Source organism: Brachyistius frenatus, unplaced genomic scaffold, assembly GCF_029030835.1.
Source record: "Brachyistius frenatus isolate BFR_SWC_R1_liver_20210118 unplaced genomic scaffold, ASM2903083v1 Contig_15, whole genome shotgun sequence".
NCBI lineage: Eukaryota > Metazoa > Chordata > Actinopteri > Embiotocidae > Brachyistius > Brachyistius frenatus.
Window position 1 is genome coordinate 5,115,461 of NW_027210614.1, and position 19,518 is coordinate 5,134,978.

At 39.9% G+C, this 19,518-nt stretch overlaps 2 protein-coding genes across 3 annotated transcripts; both read left to right on the plus strand.

The window, feature by feature from the left end:
- Window positions 1–9,511: 9,511 nt before the first annotated feature.
- cgref1 (cell growth regulator with EF-hand domain 1) lies at window positions 9,512–16,240 on the plus strand. Of its 2 annotated transcripts, none has more exons than XM_069693730.1 (7): window positions 9,512–9,809; window positions 10,721–10,826; window positions 11,202–11,299; window positions 13,638–13,711; window positions 13,907–14,031; window positions 14,141–14,242; window positions 14,375–16,240. In XM_069693730.1, exons 2-7 carry the CDS (start codon window positions 10,758–10,760, stop codon window positions 14,642–14,644), a joined length of 738 nt encoding a protein of 245 aa, XP_069549831.1. In that variant the 5' UTR covers window positions 9,512–9,809; window positions 10,721–10,757; the 3' UTR covers window positions 14,645–16,240. The 2 variants fall into 2 exon arrangements, with proteins under 2 accessions (XP_069549831.1, XP_069549830.1); XM_069693729.1 differs by having other exon boundaries at window positions 11,225–11,299.
- A 293-nt stretch (window positions 16,241–16,533) lies between these two features.
- efcab2 (EF-hand calcium binding domain 2) lies at window positions 16,534–19,388 on the plus strand. The gene is made up of 7 exons (XM_069693396.1): window positions 16,534–16,579; window positions 16,753–16,837; window positions 17,501–17,573; window positions 17,921–17,997; window positions 18,663–18,705; window positions 18,909–18,975; window positions 19,160–19,388. The coding sequence occupies exons 1-7, from the start codon at window positions 16,555–16,557 to the stop codon at window positions 19,276–19,278; spliced, it is 489 nt and encodes a 162-aa protein (XP_069549497.1). The 5' UTR covers window positions 16,534–16,554; the 3' UTR covers window positions 19,279–19,388.
- The last annotated feature ends 130 nt before the right edge of the window (window positions 19,389–19,518 follow it).

A 19,518-nucleotide genomic window follows, 5' to 3' on the forward strand; every position in this document is an offset into this window, starting at 1 on the left:
GAGGAGATGATACAGTTCTATTAGATCCTCCTGAAGTTGGGCTTACCACGTTTTTTTGGCTTGTGAGCCCTTCAAATGATTCCGCGTATTTGTGTGACCTCTTGTTGCAAGTTGTGAGTATGTTCCGCCAAAGAGTGAGTTTCCGTTCACAACTTCTCAGATTGTTTTGTTTGAATTGTTGTTGGAGACCAGAAAACACAAAATAATCCAAATTTTTACGAGAAAATCAAATCTTAAGAGAAGCATCCCTCAGATTTCCAAATTCATGTTATATGTTGTTTTCTCATTTCACCTGTCTTATTAGTCAGGTTACAGGTGCTCAGATTTTTTTTTAAATTAAAAACGACTTACCTGCTATTTCTGAGGACTAACATTTTCCTTTATATAAAATATGTAAGTAGGATGCCTTCAACATGATTTGCACAGCTAAGTTATTTTTCCTTATTATGTTGTGTGTGGACTTTAGGCTAGTCCTTTATACTGGACCTTAAATATGCATCATTTTACTGGATGTGAATGGAGATGTTTCATTGTGCTTCTCACTGGAAAACAAAATGAGCTTTAGTTTGACCGGTGTGTTTATACTGTAGCATTCAACTTATGCAATGGAAATGGTCTCTAAATGTTTAACCAGTATAGGGGCTGTAAACCAACACCCAGCTGGTTTATTATCACACTCTTTCCCTGCTGTCAAACACATCCTATTTGCTTTGCGATATTGACTCATATTGCCAAGGTCGCAATCTTCATTCCTGATTTGTGGGGTTTTTTTCTGGAGAGACAAATGCATGTATTTCTTCTGCTGTAGATTAATATTTAGATGAGATGGGCAAATGAGAGAGGATTGAATCAGTGTGAATTACATGTGTTTAAGGTCAAAGAGGTGACAGGTACTCGTAGGCTCATGTTACATAAATATAATGGGAAGTATAAATGGAGAGCACACTGCCCGGCAGTAAGTCTCAACACTAACAAATGTCAGCTCTTGGCTTCATTGCAGGCAGCCAGTCTCTGACTGAAACCAAGTTTGGCAGCCTCCTGACGTAAAGATTGTTGTGTGCTGGTGTGGATCAATCAGGCGGCAGTTCACAATCAAATTTAGCTAAAAGTCAAAGTTCAGCATTTTCTACTGCTGTCTGGGGGTCACCTTTCAAATTTCCAATTTTACTGAAAACATGCAGCTTTTTAGATGAACACTATCTGCATCCTCTCATGATCCAGCGGTGTTTCTCTCTGTCTTTTCTGTCCCTCCCACTCTTTGTGTTGCTCTCACTCCTCTCTCTCTGTCTCTCAGACCCTGATGAGAAATTAATAGCAGTTTAAATGTCTGTGTTTCCACCTCATGACTCAAACATCTGAAGATTAATTAAACGCCTATTTATGCAGCTAAACATAGATATTGTGAGTGCACCTTTCCGTGACTGAGTGTGTGTGTTTTTGCTGTGTGTGTTTATGTCTCACTGTCAGGTGCATGATAACTTGCACATGTTGTTTTTTGTATATGACTGTGTGTGTGAGAGAGAGAGAAAGAGAGAGAGAGAGAGAGAGAGAGAGAGAGAGAGAGAGAGAGAGAGAGAGAGAGAGAGAGAGATTAGGCAGGTGTATATACAAGTAATGTAAATTGCATAGGAGCTCCCTCATTTAGTGCACACTCTGCTGTGATTTGATATGCTGGATTGTTTTAGGCATAATGTAAAACTGTTTATTTCTACTGTATTGAGTACATTCACTGTACTCTGTGATATTTGTTAGCACCTGTTGGCCATGACACTGAATATGTAGGAGATGTGTTCAGTACATAAACAAACAAATCTTCATCAGCAAATTACAAAAGTGAACTGCCTACATTGAATCACTGACTGAATTATATATTTTACCAGTGGTGCCTTTTGTTTTCAGCTCATAGTTTTTTACTTCCTTATTAAACACATATTAACACAAAGACTATCAGCATATCCCTGATTTTTCTTTTTTAATACAGCCACTTTGCTTAGAAAGAAAAAGTGAACAAACACAATTGTCAGCAACAACAAATCTTTATCTACACTGATCAAAGTGATAGGAATCAGAAAAGTGGTTTTCACCCATACTATGCCACAGTCATTATGTTAATCAATAGCATGTGCAAATCATTCATTTGGATCAGTGTTGCGATGGTACTGGCTCTATCATCCCTCTCTTCAGCTTGGTGGTTTAACATGCTCTTGTTGACTTCCTGTCAGGGATATCACCATCTCATGTGCCGTTTCAATACTCTAATAAAATGTAGAGGATCATATGTGTTTACAAGTTTTAAAGCTCATTAGAAATAATAAAAATAAATCTGTGCTTTACATTTTGCTGAATCTTATTTTACAGTTTTAGATTTCAAAACTGCTGAAGATTTGCCAATGCACAATGTATTAAAGAAAATCAAAAGTAAACGAATACTTAAGATGTTTATGTTCTTCCATCCATCCATCATCAATACCCGCTCCATACTAAACAGGGACGGGGGGGCTGGAGCGTATCCCAGCTGACTTTGGGCAAATATTGTCTCACTTTTTGTCATGTTAACTTGAAAATAGTTCATAGAAGACTTCTTGCCAGTTCAAATCAATCTATTATGAACATTTTTCCATATTTTCTGTTTGTCAGTTCATTTATAAGTATGCTCCACAAGGTGGTCCTGATGACTACCAGTTGCGGTTTACGTGCCTGCGTGTCTGTAAATGTTCGAGTTGCGTCTCGTGCTGCACCAAATAATTGAGAAATAGATTGCCTAATGATGGCCGTCAGTCTGCTGATGCTGATACTTAGTCACAGTCAATTTACACAGCCTTGACCAAATATAGAACTCTCATTTCAGCTTATTTTCCAATCATTTGTTATCATTGATATGCAGTCTGTCTGAAGGGTAAAAATAATACAAATGCAAATATTCTCCTTATATGGAATGAAATCTTGTTTTAACAAACTCAATTAACAACTTGTGCTCTGCTGATGTAAAAACAAGATGTCATTGAAACAGCATATTCTTAGGATATTATTAGTTTTACCATTTTTGGGATCATGAAAGCTGAGGTATTATGTAGACTTTTAATCATGAAAACACCAACTGGTGATTTTTTTAATTGTGTGCAGCTGTATTTACATTCATTTATCAAATATTGTTGTGTTAAGCACGCCAGTATCTCTCTCCACCCAGTCTAAAATTTCTCACTCCAATAATGGGAAGAAATTACTTATAACTTCCAGTCATTGAACGGAATCGGATTGTAGTTCATACTATTTTCAGACTGAGAACCACTGTAGGTGGTGTGGATGACCAGGAGAGAAAATAGTGGAGCTAAGTTGAATGAATATGATATATGTTGGGAAAATAAACAAACAATAGTCTGCTGATGCTATCGTGCTGACCTGAATCATTTATTTTAATTCAATCAAATTCAACTTGCCACTTTTTTTATTAGCTGCTCCCCAAACCGGGGCGATGACTGAATAAATTTGAGAGCCAGTCATTTTACAGTATTTACCTTAAAAAACAAGAACACAGACAAGGTAGCAGAAGGCAGAGAGGAAATGTATGGTGAAAAATAGCATGAAGCAAATCATGCCGCAAAGGCCTGAAATTACACTCACAAGAATCAACTCACCAAATCTTATGTGGAAACAAGTGTGACCCCTTCTGACCTTTTCTGGCATTGCCATGACAACCATAACCTTGATCTTAGTTACCACAACAAGTCAGAGATCTTTCCAATGCCTTATAAGTGAATGTATGCGTGACTTTGTATGTGTTTAGGTGATTGCATATGTGTGTGTGTGTGTGTGTGTGTGTGTGTGTGTGTGTGTGTGTGTGTGTGTGTGTGTGTGTGTGTGTGTGTGTGTGTGTGTGTGTGTGTGTGTGTGTGTGTGTGTGTGTGTGTGTCTACTTGTATTACTCAAGTTGTGGTGACACAATGTCCTCTGAAGTGATGGAAATACCATGTGTATCTGTGTGAGACACATTGTGTGCAGAAAAGTACATGTGTGTATCCTGTATATACATGAGTGTGTGGCTGTGTTTAAAAAGAAAAGTTGCCCTTAAAGGTGATTGGTCCTGACAATGTGGTGCCCCCTCAGATGCCTGTGGAGAAAGGACTCTGGGTCCTTGGGACATCATGTGGTGGCTGGACACAAGCCTGCAATTAGATGCCCATGAAGCGGAACTGCCCTCTGTGTGTGTGTGTGTGTGTGTGTGTGTGTGTGTGTGTGTGTGTGTGTGTGTGTGTGTGTGTGTGTGTGTGTGTGTGTGTGTGTGTGTGTGTGTGTGTGTGTGTGTGTGTGTGTGTGTGTGTGGGGCAGAATTTGTGGTTCCTTTGGTTGACCTGAAATCCTGAGGAATTAGCTTGTGGAATGTGACAGCAACTATTTCAAACAAACTCATAGTATGGAGCTGTCCTGTGTGTGTGTGTGTGTGCGTGTGCGTGTGTGTGTACGCTCTGTGATCACGACCAACCTCTACAGTATGTAACGTTGTTTTTGCCTTAAATATCTTCTACTTGTCACAGGTTTTGAGTAGCAGTTATTAGCTTTCAGTGTTCAAATCCAGCTGTCACTGAGCAGAGAGCTTCCTCGAGTGAAGCTCTATCTACTCTGTTCACCAGAAGTCAGTTTGAACAAACTGCTGATGTGGTAAACGTTTTAACATGGCAGAAGTCCATTGACAACAACTTTTTCTATATTTTGTTGTTTTGTTTTCCACTTGTTTTTGGATCCTAAACATGATGGTGAAATGCAAAAATAAAATCAGTCCAAATCAAAGGGAACAACATGCTTGATAGATTACAGTGATCAGTCAACTAGCAGCCATGTTCTGACTAGAACTTGAAGCTAAATGTGTACACAACTATCCACAGTAATATTTCAACTTCATAACTTCTACTGATGCAGCAAGAGAGTCTGTGGCACTAGATTCAACATCGTTCCACAACTTCTCTAGACTTTCTGCTGCACAGTATTGATTGAGTAACATTGGCTCAGCAACAAGCTTCAGTGCCAAGAAGTAAAAACAAACTCTGTGATGGGCAGAATATAGTTCCAGATTATGCCGCAGTTGAGCTTTGAGTTGGTATCCATGAAGTGACAATGGCTTTTGGTGTTGTTGTGGGAGGCCCATGCAGTGAGTATCAATGTTAGGAGGACTCGTCCACATGAGCAACAATGCCCATCAGTGTAGTCATTATTATGGTAAGCATCTGTTGATATTACATTGGGGTCCAGGGATAAAAATAGCTCACATAGTTTTGACTGTTGGAGGCCAGAAAATAGTGGAAACTAATCCAAGTTACATAACTGAATGGAGGAAACGTTGTCTGGGACCTACGTGTGTGTGTGTGTGTGTGTGTGTGTGTGTGTGTGTGTGTGTGTGTGTGTGTGTGTGTGTGTGTGTGTGTGTGTGTGTGTGTGTGTGTGTGTGTGTGTGTGTGTGTGTGTGTGTGTGTGTGTGCGCGCGCGCGCCAGTGTACATGCTTGTGTGAGTACCTGCACCTGGGCTATGCTAAAGACAAACAGAGTCATGTATGTGCGTGACACGGTGCTAGGAAGTGGGAATAGCATGCAGAAAGTCAAATTTTCAAAAGATATGTTTCACCTTGCTCACAATACTATCATTCCTGTTCAGAAAATTGGCATTTTGTAATCATTTTCATAATTTCAATAAATAAAAAACATATCAGCCACATGAAAAAGGTGAGTACACCCCTACATTTATTAGAATCAGGGGTTCTGCAACTGTTGGTGTCAAAGTGTCTACAAATAGAAAGAAATTGCACATATTTGTCCTGCATGAGGCATGCCAGGAAAAGTCTTCGCTGTCCAAAAAGAACATTAGAATAAAACTCCAGTTTGCCAAATATCATGTCAGCAAAGACCTGGCCTTTTAAAATGATGTGCTGAATACATGTTTGGTGCAGACCAAAAGCATCTTTTCAGGGGAAGAACTTGGTTTCAAGGTTGCTTCACTGTCTTGGGACTGAGCAGCTTGGAGTCACAGTTTAAACCATGATTTTTTTTTTCCATCATATCAAGGAGTGCTTGAAGATAATGTGAGGTCATCTGTCTGAAAGCTGAAGTTGAACAGGAAGTGGACCTTTCACATGCAAGAAAACCCTGAAACAACTGACAGCTAAAGGAATTTTACAGTGAAGAGTAATAAAAAATTAGACGATAGACAATTGTGCAAAAGCCTACAAGAAGCTATTTCTGCAAAGGCACTAACACTCGTTTCTGATGTCAATGAAGAACCCACATTTTCTATTGATATTTTTGTTAAATAAATTTTCCTTGTGGTGTTTTTCCACCTTTTCCACTTTTTAAATGGAAAAACTGCAGTGTCATCTCAGACTAGATTTTTAAATTCCCCCATGAAGGTATTAACGATTGGTTGTCTGTTGTTTGCTGGTTGTTGCCTGACAATAAATGTTTCTTGTTCATAAGTCTATCTTGAAAAGATACTACCTGGTTGGACATAATTTCTACTGTCATCACCTCTTCATTTACTCTCTTTTATTCCTCTTCTTCCCCATGTCCTGCTTTACTCGGTCAATTCGCTCATTTGTCTTTGAGTCCTCATCCTTATGAGTTTTGTAAACAATTGTTATAGGAGACACAAAAAAACAATTAAATAAATTCTTAAATTCAACATTAAATGAAATAAAGGTGGGTAGTTGAGTGCTACAGTTGAAAGTGAGGGTCCAGGAAGAGGAGATGTGAGAGGATTTGAGCACATAAGGGGGAAAGAGAAACAATGGTTACAAAATGCAGTGTTGCCATCTGCTCCGACAGGGACGGTGATCAAAGTAGACCGCACAACAGAAAAAAAGTGTGTTAAAAATAGAGGTGTGGTTAAAAAAAAAAAAGACACACTACTCACCTTCATCTGGTCTGAAACAGAGGTTGGATATGACGACATGGCAGAGCGGAGACATGTATGTTTACATTTATTGTGCCTGATTAGGTTTGTACTTAGGACTGTGTGGGAGTGTGCAGCTGGGCTTGATTGACATTTTGTCACTTTCCTGTGACACTGGGTGTTAATTATTCTGAGTACATAAAGATTGGTGATATTATGTAACACTGTAGTATTTCTGCAGTGTATGAAAAGCACAAGTGTTACTGACAGTGATGGCTCTGTCCCAGGAAACTATGACTGTGACTGTGAGCCAGCAGGCTGAGAACCAAGAAGCTGAAATTGAAGAAGCTGAATAGAATTATACTATCAACTATATTTGTTGCACCTGCCAGATTGTCCTCCATTAAAAAGCCCTGTTTCCAGAGTCAGCCTGATTTATTGCTTAAAACTGTGTGGTTGTGCATGGTTTGAAAGAAAAAACAAATCTAAAACAAATCTAAACAAATGCAGATGCTTCCATACAAGTGCACTGCATGATACAATAAAGCAATTAACATCTGAAAATAATCAGTGACCTGTACAATAAATACTAGTTTGGCCCAGTTATTTAGATTTTCGGTCAAACCGACAAGGGGAAAAGGTGACTGAGGATCAATTACTGGAGCAGTTTCAATTTTATCCCTTAAGAATCCCTTCAGAGATCCAGACACATAGAAACCAGGTAAAGCAGTAAAGCTTTTCCACCTCCATGCTGTAAAATTCAAATTTGGAAGGCAGTGAGTCGATTACATTAACAAAACACAAGTACAAATGCAACTGCACTTACTGGTGTCGTCGGACATGTGGAAGCTTTAGGTTCACTCATGAATATTGGATTCTGAAATTATGTAAGTTGAAGCTCTGTTACGCTGCGTCCTGCCTACTCAAGCTTGTTCCCTGCAATAAATTAGACTGAAGGGGGAAATGTCCTTAGTATCATAAAAAAAAAAGTATAAAAACTGTATGCTCTTATTAGATGCTAAAAAAAAAAAAAAAAAAAAATTGTGCAGCTCTTTTGGATCATTCTAACTAAATAGTGATTGGCAAGCTGAATGACCTAAATGACTTACTGCTGTGGACAGCGAACAGCTTCTGTGACTGTCACATGAACGCACAGCACCGCCTAGATGTTAGTCACTCTGGTGCTTCTATTCAGCCCAATGACAGCATGTTCTGTGTGGTGTAATCTGGAAGAGCAACATCTGTATTTTCTTCATCATGTCTCCGTCTATCTGTTGCCTGCTGTGCACGAGAATAAAAAGGTTTCTTCAAAATGAAATGCATTGCCATTACACACACACACACACACACACACACACACACACACACACACATACACACACACGCTAGACATGTTAACTGAGTGTCAGTAGGACGTTTGTGCACCAACCAGCTGTGAAATAATGAGCTACTACGGTGCTTAGCCCCTCAGTGAGTCACGCACGGAGATGTTTTTGTGTTTTTGTGGGCGTCCCTGACTAAAACTACTTTACGTCTGCTGTTGTAAAGTTGTGACTGGTCTTACCCACTCAGTCCTCCAATGAAAAGACCAACTACTTCCCTCTTTGACCTTTATAGATGTGTAACTGTGTATGGTCGAGTGTGTTTTAATGTTCTTTTGTTCGATGTTTGAAGATTGGAGCTCCTTTTCATTTGACAAACTTTGAGTTTCTTTTGTGTCTAAAATCCACTTGAACACTTAAGCCGCTTATGTGTATGTGTGTGTGAGTTATTACTTCTAAAATTAGTCACTTTTTAATACTATATAAGAAAGCCTGACTTGTGAGGTATTTCTTGTTATTTTTTTGCAAATCTACACAGATACTATAGATGCAGTATGGTAGGACAGCTGATGAAAAGTAACGGCCAGCCCTTATTGCCTAGTCAACATGGGGTGACCACTTAAAGAGCTTTATTGATTAGTGATGAAGCACAGCTACACATATTACACATTCACTGTTTAAAAAAGACTAACTTGATTTGTTAGTACATTTTTTTCCCTTTACTTTGGATAATATTTTTTGTTTTGTCAAATTAATAATTCATTGTAAACATGACATTCGCAATTACATTTTAATGCAAGATGAAGTTGAGATAAAATTCTAACATTATTAGCCTAACCTTCTGAAATATAATGTTGAAGATGTATAACTTCAAACAGAGGACTGCAGGGACATCTTGTGGTCAAATAGCCTCCTAGAAGTGGAGTCATACTTCTGGGTTCTTTACTGCCAATTGGCTTGTGTGTTGTGTAATAACTCGAATGGCCTTAAAGAACACGTCTTTAAGAAAACTCTTTATTCCCAATTCAAGCTCAAGTTGTCATACCACTATTAAATAAAACCAGTGTAAAAATAATAATAATACAAAATTAAACCCCCCCCCCCAAAAAAATTGGTTTTGAACTGAAATCATGATCCCGGAAAATGCGCAGCTGCCAGGTAACCTAAGACCACAAAGTTTTACAGAAATACAGATACAGGGAACGTCTCTGCCAACATCAAGCACGTGGTACAGCGTCTTCCTGAGACTAAATATGAAATATAACACTGAGCTATAGAGGCTGTGACCAGATGACTCCACCCGTCCCGCATTACAAATCCGGCTGTCGGTGAGGACGTGGCGTGGCGGAAAACCCGGTCAGAGGAGCAAAAAGAGCAGCTGCTAAACTCGCTAACGCCAGAGCGACTCCGTCCTTCCACGTGGACCCTGTCATTGACCAAAACACACCCGGTCTCCGTGGCAGCTTGGAGGGGGGCGCTCGTGCCGCCGCCGTTGCGCAGTGCAGACCGGGAGACGCGAGCAGGGCGGTGCGGGGCAGAGTTGCTCTCCAGATATGAACCTGTCCTGCAGGAATTAAAGCTTTGTACTGTTCACACGCCAACTATGCAGACAGGTAGGCTCGTTATCACTCGGAGCGCAGACATTACAGACTCTTTCGGCGCCGAGCACTTCGGTGTGCACGTTAACTAGTTCACATAAATATTTAATCTACATCTGAATAAATGCGTGCAGGCGAAAACGAGGCTAGCGTCCATGATTTTTGTTTTAATACAGCGATGTAATGTGACTACAGGGGAGCAGTGAGTGTCTCAGAAACCACAGTGTTTTGTAATGGCTGTGTGTTCAGGCAGAAACAATGGTGCAGCGAGATAAAGGTGTCAGCGGCGGGTCAGGTCCACACCAGGAAGCTGCAGTAAAGCCAGTTTATTATTCAGCGCATTTCAATAGGGATAAAGCGCCCTGTACACGTGTCAGGCCGGCAATTCATTTCCAAGCGAAGCAGTTTAACTCACCAATCTAAAGTATTTTTTGTCAAAATGTACTGGTGACACATGGACGAATTCACTCAGCAGTGGGGACATTATGGAAGGGCTCTGCTGATCTACAAATCATTAATTGATAATGCCATTAATATCCCTCGTCTGTTTAAAGGCAGCAGTATTTCTACAAAGACTGTTTTGGTTTGTGGGTAATAGGTGTAAGGCAGCAGTAGTGGAAATTACACTTTGTACAATTACACTTTGTACACTTTGTAAAATCAAGAAATAACTACATTAGGGACATTGCAGTGGTTGAGGGTCACCTCTCAACCACTGCAATGTCCCTAATGTAGTTATTTCTTGATTTTATTTTAAGTTTATTCCAACAAAACAAACCCTTGAGATACCAGTTATGTCCATAACAAAAGTGTTATGCTTATACAGTTGCATGATGTGTTGATATTTAGAGTATTCAATTTGTAATAACTGTTTTAATGGAAGCAGAAAAATGGATGATGGTGATAATATGGCTGTGTACTTTAAGATGTGCTCATGGAGTCTCACCTGGACCGGCCGGTCCAATGTGTTCTGTCTCTGGTGCTGCTCATACACCTGTGCCTAGCTGCACCTGGGCTGCCTGGGACACAAAGGTAATTGCACCTCCCTATCCTGAAGTTTCACTCTCTTTTTTACAACACACATCCAAGGCATACATATTTGTAGTGTTACCCTGCAAGATATTTTTGTCATACGATATATATATATATTTTTTTTAATGTAACAAGAAATCCATTTACACAATAAGTATGACGACAAAGATTAGAGTGTCAGAACGGCCAAAACTAATATATCTGGATGTTTCAAGCCGATGTTTTTCCAAGTCAGGAAGCTACAGATACTTTGTCAGAATAGCCAGAACAAGAAACAAACTTTCTGTCATTTGGCTTTGCAGCTTTCTACAACAAATTTAAATTAAAGTGGGGAAAAAAAAAGGAAAGGCTCTTTTTCTCCTTCTTTTTTTGTAGTGGAGTTTTTGTTTGTCTTACAGAGAGGAGTCAGTAGATGCCCGCCCCCCTTCTGCAGCTCTACTCAATCCCTTTGGATCTGGAGAGGAGGAACGCAGGTGAGAGGAACTTGGACGTGATGCAGTTGCAGAAAGCATTAAGTTGTTTTTAGTTGCTTTCTTTGAAGGCAAAGAGTTGATACAGTCTCTAAGTAGAAAGCCAATTTTGCCTGTGTACCTACTGTAGGTCTAACGCTCAAAATGCAGCTTGAATTTCAAATCAGAGGATGATCAAATTATTACGGAGAATAAAGATATTCAATGTCTTGCATTGTTTTGTTAAATTACTTCATGACTCGGTCGTTAGTACTGTAATCAGAGACATAACATGTAAACCACATCTCAATTTCTTCGCCCTACTGTCTGTTGTAGTGAACTAAGCAGCTGCTGTCTGTTGCTCTCTGGACTTTGGCTGCTCTGTTGTGCTAATTATGTGGCCTGCACTATACATTGATAAGATTACATGTCAAATGACATTGCTTTATCTCGTAATTATGAAATATGTTTCCTTTATGGGGATCCTCAAAACATATTGCAAATAGTCCCTTAGTTCATGTCTCTGTTACTGTACTGTAATAGTACAAACTCACCCATAATAACTTACAGCTTCGGTTTATTCAGGGTACAAAATGTGAGCCTTAACCTCTGTGTCGATTTAATATAAAGTATTTACGTTGCAGACAATGTGGCTGTAGATTCTTCTCACTATCTGATGATATTAGTAGATGTGTCCACTACTTCATCATACTGTTAGTTGGCATCTAATGAGTGAAAGTCCAGATAAATGTTTGTGAGTTGTGTGTTGAATAGAAGTTGCCATCTCAACCACCCTAGACATAAAAATGCACATTGATTAACAGGAGAGCTGTGTGCAGTCTGAACAGGTAGACAGAGCGTTTCTGGGTGGCATGTGGATGAGATAAAAGATGTTAAGGCAAATGATTCCATGAGAGCAATTTAAAGCACGTGACAGTCCTGATTTAAACTTTGGAAAAAAAAGTATTTTATCCAGAGCAGAACTGAGTGGCCTTCAGCAGCAGTGTGACTGCATGTGCTGTAAACACAGAGCAGGAGATCGCCCTCTTGTGGCAACATATCAATCAGTATCATTGTAGTAATGAGTAAAAATAAAAAAAATTATAATAAATACAAAAATAGCATGACTCTATAAAACTTAACTGCCAATCCAATTATAATATTAGTACAGCAGGGATGAAATGTCATTTTCCTGAGACCAGCAGAGCTATATTTACTATTTAAGGGGTGCAAAACTGTTGCTTCTCTCTGATGTTCGACCTATACTGTGCAGACACTGAAAAATTGTTTTCACATTCTTCCGCTGACGGTGGAAAGTTTCTCCGAGCTCACCTGAAAGCTGAGTTTAAGGTGTGAACCTGAAGCCTACATGTGTTACATCGCACGTATTTTGGAAGTCAGTCCTGGTTCAGTTGACAGTGTACACCAGTGGGATGTAGAAACCTGAAGCTTGCATTGCACACATACAGTGAGAGTGGACTTTCAGTTATGCAGGAGTCATCTTGTATGCAGTCGTTCAAACATATTGTATGTTATGTTCATAGTTCTAATGACGGGGGAGCGAAGGGGAGTACAGCTACCCTGAAAAGGAGACGAGCTCCCCTGAAAGCCAACTTTGACACATTTACGGGGCGCTCTAAGTCATCGTCCATTTTTGTAGTTACAGGTTGTAGATTTGGATTTTCTGTACAATAAAGTTCATAAATAATGATAGTAAAAAATGTCAATGTTGTTTGTTAATTTCTTCATTACATACCAATTTCAAAATATTTGTCTCCACAATAATCACAATTCTGTATCTACTTGTGCTGTGGCAGCGCTGCACTCAAATCACCAAGTTTACATTGCCCCTTGGACTTCTCTTCACCGAGACTGACAGATGTCGCTTAGTTTGGTAGCATGCTTGCTTTTAGTGGTTGTAAACAGAACTTTAGGCCCTCATGACGCTAAAAAGTATACGACAAGGAAAGTGAAGAGACAACGAGCAAGAGAGCGAGGGAGAAGCACAGAGAAACATTTTCTCAGTAACCCTGCAATTGACTGTGCCGGCACACTTCCACGTGCGCGTGCATGTGACATGTTTAGTAGCGGTGCAGCCAATAGTAAATTAGTTTAGTAGCTAATAATTAAAACAGTTTCTGTGAGGACAAATGTGTACGTTTATGTATATTTTTGAAGGTTTTTGTAAAGGTAGGGGGCCAGATGATGAGGAGAATTACTGCTTTGGGGAGAAACTGACAATCCATGACAATGGCAGCTACACAGTAGATGTTTGTTTGAGAGGCCCGTGATAGATTGGAGACAGAAAACATCTTTTAATTCTTGGCTTTTAACTATATCCTCTGTGCTGCTTTTACCGCAGGTTGCTGCAGAGTTACATTCAATCCAGTCTAAAGAACGGCCAAGGAGGACCGGAGATCAGCACCTGGGAACAAGGTAGGCTGCATTTGCTACTGTTGAAACACCCTGATAAGTAATTTTATAGGATTTTAGCATTTTGAATCTTGAACTCTGAATCTGGTAAAACATTTAAAATCAAAGTTGTGGTAGAGCAGGTTGTGCATCCTCTGTAGTTTTACTACAGTAGTTTGTCAGACGGGCTTGATATTTCTCTCTTCTGCTTTGTTTCAGAGGTGTTCTTCCTGTTTCGCCTTTATGACTACGATCGGAGTGGGTTCTTGGATGGCTTGGAGATGATGAAGCTACTTTCGCACTATAACTCCCATCATGCACCTGGAGCACAGGGCAGTGAGCTGGTGAGTAGGAGTGACTGTAGGTGTGTGCACATGATGTGTGTTTGAACTGACATGGTATGTACGTGGAGTGTATGTATACATACCTGTTATTCTTGTTCCCTGAGTTCAGGTGGTTTCCATGGTAGACTTCTTGCTCCAGACTCAGGATCTAAACCAGGATGGCCTGCTGGGTCCCTCTGAGCTGCTCTCTCCTTCACTCCCTCACATTCAGGTGCTGCACACAAACAATAACAGAAGTAGTGTCGCATTATTACATTTTGGTTTACTGAGCTGTGTCTAGTTTTACACACAGTTTCATGGTTGTTGACTGCAGTAACATTACATCACACTTTCTACCTCAAAGGACTCAAGCAACAACAGGATACCTCACCAGGAGCAGGAGGTGGCAGTGGAGGAGAGGCTATCAAACACCATCACTGATCAGGAGAATGCAGGAGCAGGGGGGATTCAGCCTCAAAAGGGGGAACAACTGCAACAAGAAATAAACCCAGAGGAACAGGAAGCCATAAAGCAAATAGATGAAGATAATGGACATCAAATCCCTGAAGCCCCGGCAGCTGATCAGAAGCAGGGCCACAAAGTTCCTGTTCATCAGGGGCAACCAGAGATATAAACCCACACACATACCCTCACTACAGAAACCACAGCTCAGTCATTCTGGCCGCATGAGTTCAGCCTTAGAAAACTGATGACTGGGTTAAAAGTACCACCATCAACTGAAAGAATTTCTTAATCTTCAACCCCACAAATGGTCGTTCTCTGGATCTGAATCCTGAGATTGTGCTCCCGTCCATATCAGTGGACTGTCAGACATGAAAAGGTGTTTCTATTCAAAGTCTCCCTCTCGCTGTACTAAAATGCTCTTTCTATGAATATCAGACTGAGAAGATCATCTTCCATGAAGTCTCTTCTCAGATTAATGTCCAATCTGTTCATGTCACTGAGCTGTGAGCTTTTCGTTCATTCCTTTTATTTTGTTTTTATTTTTTCACGTCACAGAATTAACAGGGTTCATCCTCTGAGGAACATCAATGAACTTGCCAAATTTCACAGAAACGCACCTACTGGATTTTGACATGTTGCCTTGAAGTGTTGGATGAAGGGACACATGAATAGGTACGGTAATCCTAAAATCCTCTTGCCAGTGGGGCAGTACAGCTAACAAAGGTCAATATCCATTCAATGATATCGTTTCAGCATTGAAAAAGCCAGTAATTACCAAAATGTATCCAATCTTATTTCATTGATTCAACGTTGAATCAATGTCATGTTGGTATCTGGGTAGACTGCTTCTCAGCAGCTTCCTCACTCTGTTTCTGCGCACTGTACCTGTGTGACCTGTGCCAGAGCATCCTAGAGCGAAGGTATCCACCATAGATGACAGCAAGACCGGCCATAGGAGGAACAATCAGCAACACAAAGCTTGCTAGACCGGGAGAGATGTAGAACTAGAATAGAGAGAGAAGACAAAACAGCACTTCACACCAAATGGCTCCACTTCATCAGCATTGTTTTGGTGACATTTCAGATTCAGAAATTAAACCTTCAGTGTGGAAGTTTTGTCTCCTCTTCTGCCGGAGAGAGTAATTATAGAAACCCTTTCAACACTTGCTTATTTCATAGGCTCTGCTGTAGCCCACCCTGTCACTAACTGTTGTGGCTGTAAAATGTTTTAAGCATCACGACCCTCCAAAATGACTCGTTTCATAACATTTTAAAAATATCAAGAAAAGCTGCATGATTGAATTGTTTCATCCCAATTGAACTTGGCAGAGGGCTAAACTGGCAGTTAGAAGGAAGTCTCTGGTGAGCATGCTCAGTATGTATTCAACCAGCTGATGTCTCACCAGACACCAGATTTGAAAATTCTGTGTACTGTGAAATACAGACAGATTTATACCTGGTGGGGATCGATTTCGGGCTTGAATGTAACAGACTTTATATGTAAAAGTCTTGCACTCCAACTTCAATTAATTTATTGATTAAGATGACTGCTTAATGATTTTTTTTTTAAACCAATCTATTGACTACAGACGTAAATGAATAACAATCAAAGTAATGTAACATTAAATCCAGTCTATTTGCACGCTTGAAATGTGTCTACAGTATGAAAGGCTTTAATATTTGTTGGGATATTTTGTTGACTTTTTTTTTTTTTTTTTTTTTGAACATTTATGCATTTATACAGCTAGAGAAAATAAAGCAAACATTTCTCTGACCCTCTGCTCGGTCCCCTTTTCTGTCTGTCTCCTGTTTTAGTTTGTTGGATTTGTTAGATCTGAAATTAAGTTTAAAATGGAACAAACACAATATGTGTGGGCTATTAAACCAGATAACATAAGCAAAGATGAGAGTACAATTTGATGATCTGCATACATCAATCCTGTGTATTGAGACATTGAAGTATTTTATGAATGAAAGTTATCACGAAAGAGACACATTGATGATGAAATGGCAACAAACTGGCGACCGAGGTGACGAGGGCAGTCGGTTGCTAGGCAACAGAGTAACACCCGGACAAACATGGCGGAGAGCGGCAAAAGTGCAGGTTAGTCGTAGTTGCTTACTTGCATTCCGTCTCTGTGCTGGCTGAAATGAAAGCAGGCACGATTGTTTTGCCCTCGACGTTATTCAAAGTCACTTCAGGCTATTTTTTTTTTTCCAATAACACGCCAGCTTAACTGTTGGCGCTGTCGTCTGTTGTCTTATCTTGTTTGTCAGAGGCCGCAGTGTCAGACGTCCACAAGAAAATCAAAGCAGCTTTTGAAGCGTTTGACAGCGATTGTAACCACACGGTGGACGTCAGGTGAGTCAAATAAAAGTCGCTCCTCCAACCACTGTTGAAAGTAAAGCTCGTGCAAAGTTCCACTTGAGTAAATTTAGGTGCGGAAGTATTGTGAGCGAAGTAGTTAAGAAGACCAGTCCCGAAAGGTGTGCGCTCGTTTTCTTGTGAGACGCATCAGAAATAGCATTTTTCAGCACTTCACAGCTCCCCTTGTTAGTTTTCCTGCAGGACAAGTTACAACTTTGTCACCATTATCAGAGACCTCGTGAAAATCTCAGCAGAGCTTTGCACGATGTCAACCTGAGGAGCGCTGATCAGCCTCATCACTGAAAACATCTGCAAACCTCTGCAGATGTGCGTGGCCTCAAAGTAACTAGTAAACATTCCTCTGAAATGTTTGGGTCACAGCCCGTAGTTTACACTCAGTGCAGCCTCACTATTTGACAAAGCATGTTAAATGGGGACGTGCATCAAGTATTGAATCCAGATTTTACCTTTGTAAGGCTGACCTTAACAATATGTATTAACTGGTGTAATAAAGGCAGATCCTGAGAAGCCTTAAATGCAGTTAATGAATCTAGTCTACAGTATCTTTCCCATCTGTGGGTTTATACATCACACACGTGTTGTTTATGGACAAGCTGTTCCCAGCTTTGAATTCATTCCTTTGTGTTTGTTTTCTAGGGAGATTGGCACCATTATCTATTCGCTGGGTTGCTTTCCCACTCAGGCCGACCTACATGACCTCATAGCTGAGGTCAGAACAGTGACTGATTCAGATGAGTACATCATGTCAAATAAATAATCTGATGCTTTCCTCAGATGTGCAATAATTAAAAAAAAAAGGGGACTAATATTGTATATTTTAGTCCTGTTACAGTATCTACTTGACCTTTTATTGAATATTATACAATTAAGGTTAATTTGCAGGAGTGCAAATAAAGAGCTACAGTCAGCGAGACATAAAATAAATAATATAAAGAGAAAAGGTTTTTTTGACTTTCATGCTTGGTGACATTTAAATGAATCAGTTTTGTATGTTAAAAAAAAAATGTAAAGCATGTTCAAGAATCCAAACCCAGCAGCCTTTTCCTGTCCAACCAGGTGGAACAGGATGACTCAGCATATATCCATTTGGACAGGTTCCTCCCAGCCATGACCAAAGTTCTGCTGGAGAACAGGTGAGATCGTTCTGTTATACACTTTTGTTTCATGCAAGTTGTGTTCTTTTGCAAAATAACTGAAATACTAAAAATGAATGAGGCTGAGAAGATGCAATGTCGAGATACAAGGTGCTTGTATTAAAGCCGATAATTAATATACAGACATTGTTTGTATTAAATGTCACAAAGGATCAAATGACCTGTCATTTCTATGAGTTTTCAGATCACGTTTACATTTGGTAAACACAGTGTAATGAGGTAGTCACTGCTGTATTTTACAGAACAAATGTGTGGTGTAAAAGTAATGGCTACTTGTTCTGTTTTTTTGATCATTAATCTTTCATGGTATGTTTACTCACCACCCTCAAAATACCAAATTTTATATTTCCTCTTTCTTTTAAACTGCTGCTTTTCTGTGCTTCGAGCAGATAAATGAGATTAAGTGTATTCTCCATAATACACAGGTTCATTCTTATGTCCTCCGCCTCTAACAATATTTTAACTTCGCTTAAAACCAGCAAAAACCTCAATTAAACAAGTACAGTACAGTCTGAGGTGTCAGTTTGGCCTTTGTATTACTAACGAACTCCGTTAAATCCATCATGCGATTGCTGTGAAGTAACATGAACTCCGATTGTTTACAGTATTGTGTAGGTTTTCATGTCAGTGCTGCTGTCTGTTAGGTTCCCTCCCATCCCTGAAGACCTTCTGCTGCAGGCCTTCAAGGTGAGAACGGCCGCTGCCTTAGAGTCCGACCATTTTATCTGATAACTGTAGATCCCCTCAGTCTCCCTCTTCAGCACAAGCAACCGCAGTCTAAATGAAGTTTGCCTCTGACGATGTCATACTGTTAACAGAGTGACACCAACATCAGAGTGTTGCTCACTGATGTTTATTAAGGCATGAAGGCATCAACACTGTGTTCCCAGGTTCTGGACAACACAAATAAAGGATACCTGGAGCCTGAGGAGTTGACAAAGTACATGACAGAGGAAGGTAAGGCACAAGTTTTGGGTTGACAAAATATTAGTTTGTGTGGTAAAAAAACGGATTATTCCACAGATATTTACTGTGTGTCTAGCCTTCCTTTACTTCCACAAGACACCCTACAATGGAGGAGCTGTTTTTTTTTTTTTAACCTGTGCTCGTTTGTGTTTGTTGATTATCATCTTTAAACCAGGCGATCCCTTCAGTCAGGAGGAGATAGATGAGATGCTGACAGCACTCGCTGACCATGAGAAGAACTTTATCTATTACAAAGACTTAATCAGCCAGCTGACCATTGACCCCGATATGTAGACAGAGTCACAGTGTGTGTGTGTGTCAGCATAAGTGTTCAGAGGTAATACACACAATTTCTGCATGTTTGTGTTGTGATACGGAATTATAAATAAATGTACATTGGTCAAGTCTCGCTTTGTGTTTCCAGAAGTGTCACTGAATTCAGATCAAGGTAACTTTTGTTCAAATGGGCAGATTAGAGGAAATGTATCAGTTTAGAAGCACCATGTTGGCACAACATATACCAGCATTTTACAT

Bases quoted from the DNA above. Each gene is read 5' to 3' on its own strand.
- cgref1 (XM_069693729.1), top strand. The intron at 13,712-13,906 runs GTAGGCTGCATT...GCTTTGTTTCAG, and splicing joins GATCAGCACCTGGGAACAAG to AGGTGTTCTTCCTGTTTCGC. The intron at 14,032-14,140 runs GTGAGTAGGAGT...CCCTGAGTTCAG, and splicing joins GAGCACAGGGCAGTGAGCTG to GTGGTTTCCATGGTAGACTT.
- efcab2 (XM_069693396.1), top strand. From the start codon at position 16,555: ATGGCGGAGAGCGGCAAAAGTGCAG. The intron at 16,838-17,500 runs GTGAGTCAAATA...TTTGTTTTCTAG, and splicing joins AACCACACGGTGGACGTCAG to GGAGATTGGCACCATTATCT. The intron at 18,976-19,159 runs GTAAGGCACAAG...TCTTTAAACCAG, and splicing joins AAAGTACATGACAGAGGAAG to GCGATCCCTTCAGTCAGGAG.